Source organism: Argentina silus (genome assembly GCF_951799395.1).
Source record: "Argentina silus genome assembly, chromosome: 20".
Classification (NCBI taxonomy): domain Eukaryota; kingdom Metazoa; phylum Chordata; class Actinopteri; order Argentiniformes; family Argentinidae; genus Argentina; species Argentina silus.
Genome location: NC_139674.1, coordinates 11780644 through 11783143, shown reverse-complemented (window position 1 = coordinate 11783143; position 2500 = coordinate 11780644). Strand labels below are relative to the sequence as shown.

Genomic DNA, 2500 nt, shown 5'->3' with positions numbered 1-2500 from the left:
AATGTTGTACGTTTTTTTGTCAGAGTATGATTTTTGTAATTCGTGTGTAAACAGCAGCTGAACTGATTCCGTTTGGCAGGGAAATGCTTTCTCTCTTTTTTTCCCGTCTTTTCTTTCTCCTTCACAAGTACTCTTAATGCACAGAGTAAAACCTGGTCTCCTAGTTAATTCACTCCAAAGGTAATCTGATGTTGATTTTGTCAACTTTAATTACAGCTTCTAGGAACACTTCACATCGCCTGCCTCTACTTCACATTGATATTATGAATATGCAAATGAACTGGTAATTTGCGGAGAAGTGGATATTTCAGTTGAGTACACACTAGACAGGTCAAATCTACTGACGACGCTCTGCTTTTACTCCCTCCCTCCTTCCCTCTCTTCAAGGGTGCTTTAGACAAACTGTATTTATCCTTGATCATGGCTCTGTGAATTATTACTCAAATGTATCTCCGGAGTTATTGTAAACCATGTCAGAGAGTGTCGGCGAAGATACGGGATAATGTTTGACGGATTTTGTCGGTTAATGGCTTTTTTCTTTTCTTTTTCTTTCAAAACATTTCAAATGGGGTGGTTGTCATCCCAAAGAAATCTAATATGTTGCTATTCTCTCTCCCCCACACCCCCTGCTCTCTCTCTCTCTCTCTCTCTCTCTCTCTCTCTCTCCCCCCCTCTCTCTCTGTCCTCTCTCCCTCCATCCAGGCCCTACAAGCAGCGAGGCAATTACTCCTACAGCAGCCAGGCAGTGGCCTGAAATCTCCAAAGAACAACGACAAACAGCGTCAGCTGCAGGTAAGCAGCCCTGCGCACTAATCTCATAAGTCCATCCATAATACATGGTTGTCCGAGAGAACATTTCCTTTGTTTCACAAAGTGTGTTTGATTTGCCGATGCAATTCCGGTCCTGTCATTGGAATTCTAAACCTTCATGGACAAACCTGTCCTCCCCAAGCCAAAGCTGGTTTACACACAAGAAACCCAAAAGAGATGGATCTCGGGTTTTTTTTCCATCTTCGTGTTTTTGCAAACTTCTCTTGCCATGCCCCTTTTATCCACTGTAGATTCCCAGAGATTTTAAAAGGATTGGGATTAGATGAGCAGAAGTTGAAGACATACAGTGAACTGATGTGTGCTGAAGAGTAATTTGTTTTCATTAGAGAACACAGACGCATCTCATCATGTGGATTCGTGTCATTAAAACACAACGACATACAGCAGTAAGACTAACAGCAGAACATCAGGGATCTTCATGCTTCTCTACGGTAGATCCATACTCTTGCATACATCCACACCGAGAGGGTTTTATTTGAAAGACATGTCAGCCTGGATGCTACGTTGTGAAGGCGGCTAATTTTAACTAGCTGTCACCCGAACTCTCCAACGCTAATTTGCCTTATTGATTCGTAACACTGTCTATTCCTGTTGTCAGTGATTTGGAAAAGGTCATCGTCTAACACACAGCATCTGTTCCTTTCCTTTCCTTCCTTCCTTCATGTATTCCTCTACTCCTTGTCCTCCCCTGTTCAAGAGAGACTGCTGTGTGTCTTTCCCCTTAACACCTCAGAATCATTCTGCTCATTTAGTCAAGAAGACAGTTATTTGGTTTGCTGCTTCAAATGATGTAAGGCCCCCCCCGACATCTGCTCAAGTTGTTATTTTTTATTATTTTTTTGGTCTTGTATTTTTAGGTTTAAATTGAAGTGTGAGAAGTGTGTGCCCTGCACTCTGCCAGTAAGTGATATCAAGGAGCAGTGGTTTACCTCATTAGTACCCTGTGCATTTAATTAAAGAAGGGAAAATTGGCGTTAACCTCGTCGCTAATATTTTCACAGAGTCTAACAATGGCGACACCTCCAATTGGAGTCACACCCCTGTGTACCTCATTACGCGTTGGCGAAAAGATAAGGTTGGCAAGGGTCCCGTCATGCGCTCTCTCTTTCATTTAAATAATTCAAATCGGCTGTGTCGAGAATGTTAATATTATCGGCATATTCATCCGGAATAATAAATTATCAACATTTCCTTTTGTGTGTCCCCCAAAAGAAATTTGCATTTTGGCAGGGGAGATATTAATTGTTTATGAAACAAAAGCTCTTGCTCCAGTCCTATCTGGCAGGATTGTATTGTTGAGATCCATTGCATGCTGCCAGTCTGAAGGTACTGTATCCTGAAAAGAATGAATTTCACACATCCTCGAGACTGATCTGCAAATTGCTATACTCACAGTGCAACACCTGTGAGGAAGAACAGAGAGGGAGAGAGAGAGAGAGAGAGAGAAAGAGAGGTGGTGGGGTGGGGTGAGGTGGGGGGGGGCGGGGTAATATTGGATGAGGAAAGTGTGTGTCTGTGACCGATCCACTGGTTCTAATAACACCAGCGGATGGTAAATATTGAATATTTACATTTGCTTACTCCATCCTACCCTCATGTTAGCGATATGAATCAATATGAATTGGGGCCTTGTGAGCAGTGGGTGCGTAGTGGCTGCACTTAATCCATC

General features: G+C 42.7%; 1 protein-coding gene across 1 annotated transcript in view; it reads left to right on the top strand.

The window, feature by feature from the left end:
* The window catches only part of foxp2 (forkhead box P2), a 62717-nt gene that overhangs the window by 20760 nt on the left and 39457 nt on the right, over window positions 1-2500 (top strand). Inside the window, exon 2 of the mRNA XM_083692559.1 lies at window positions 703-792. Coding sequence (XP_083548685.1) covers window positions 703-792 — 90 coding nt within the window. The remainder of the gene's footprint in view (window positions 1-702; window positions 793-2500) is intronic.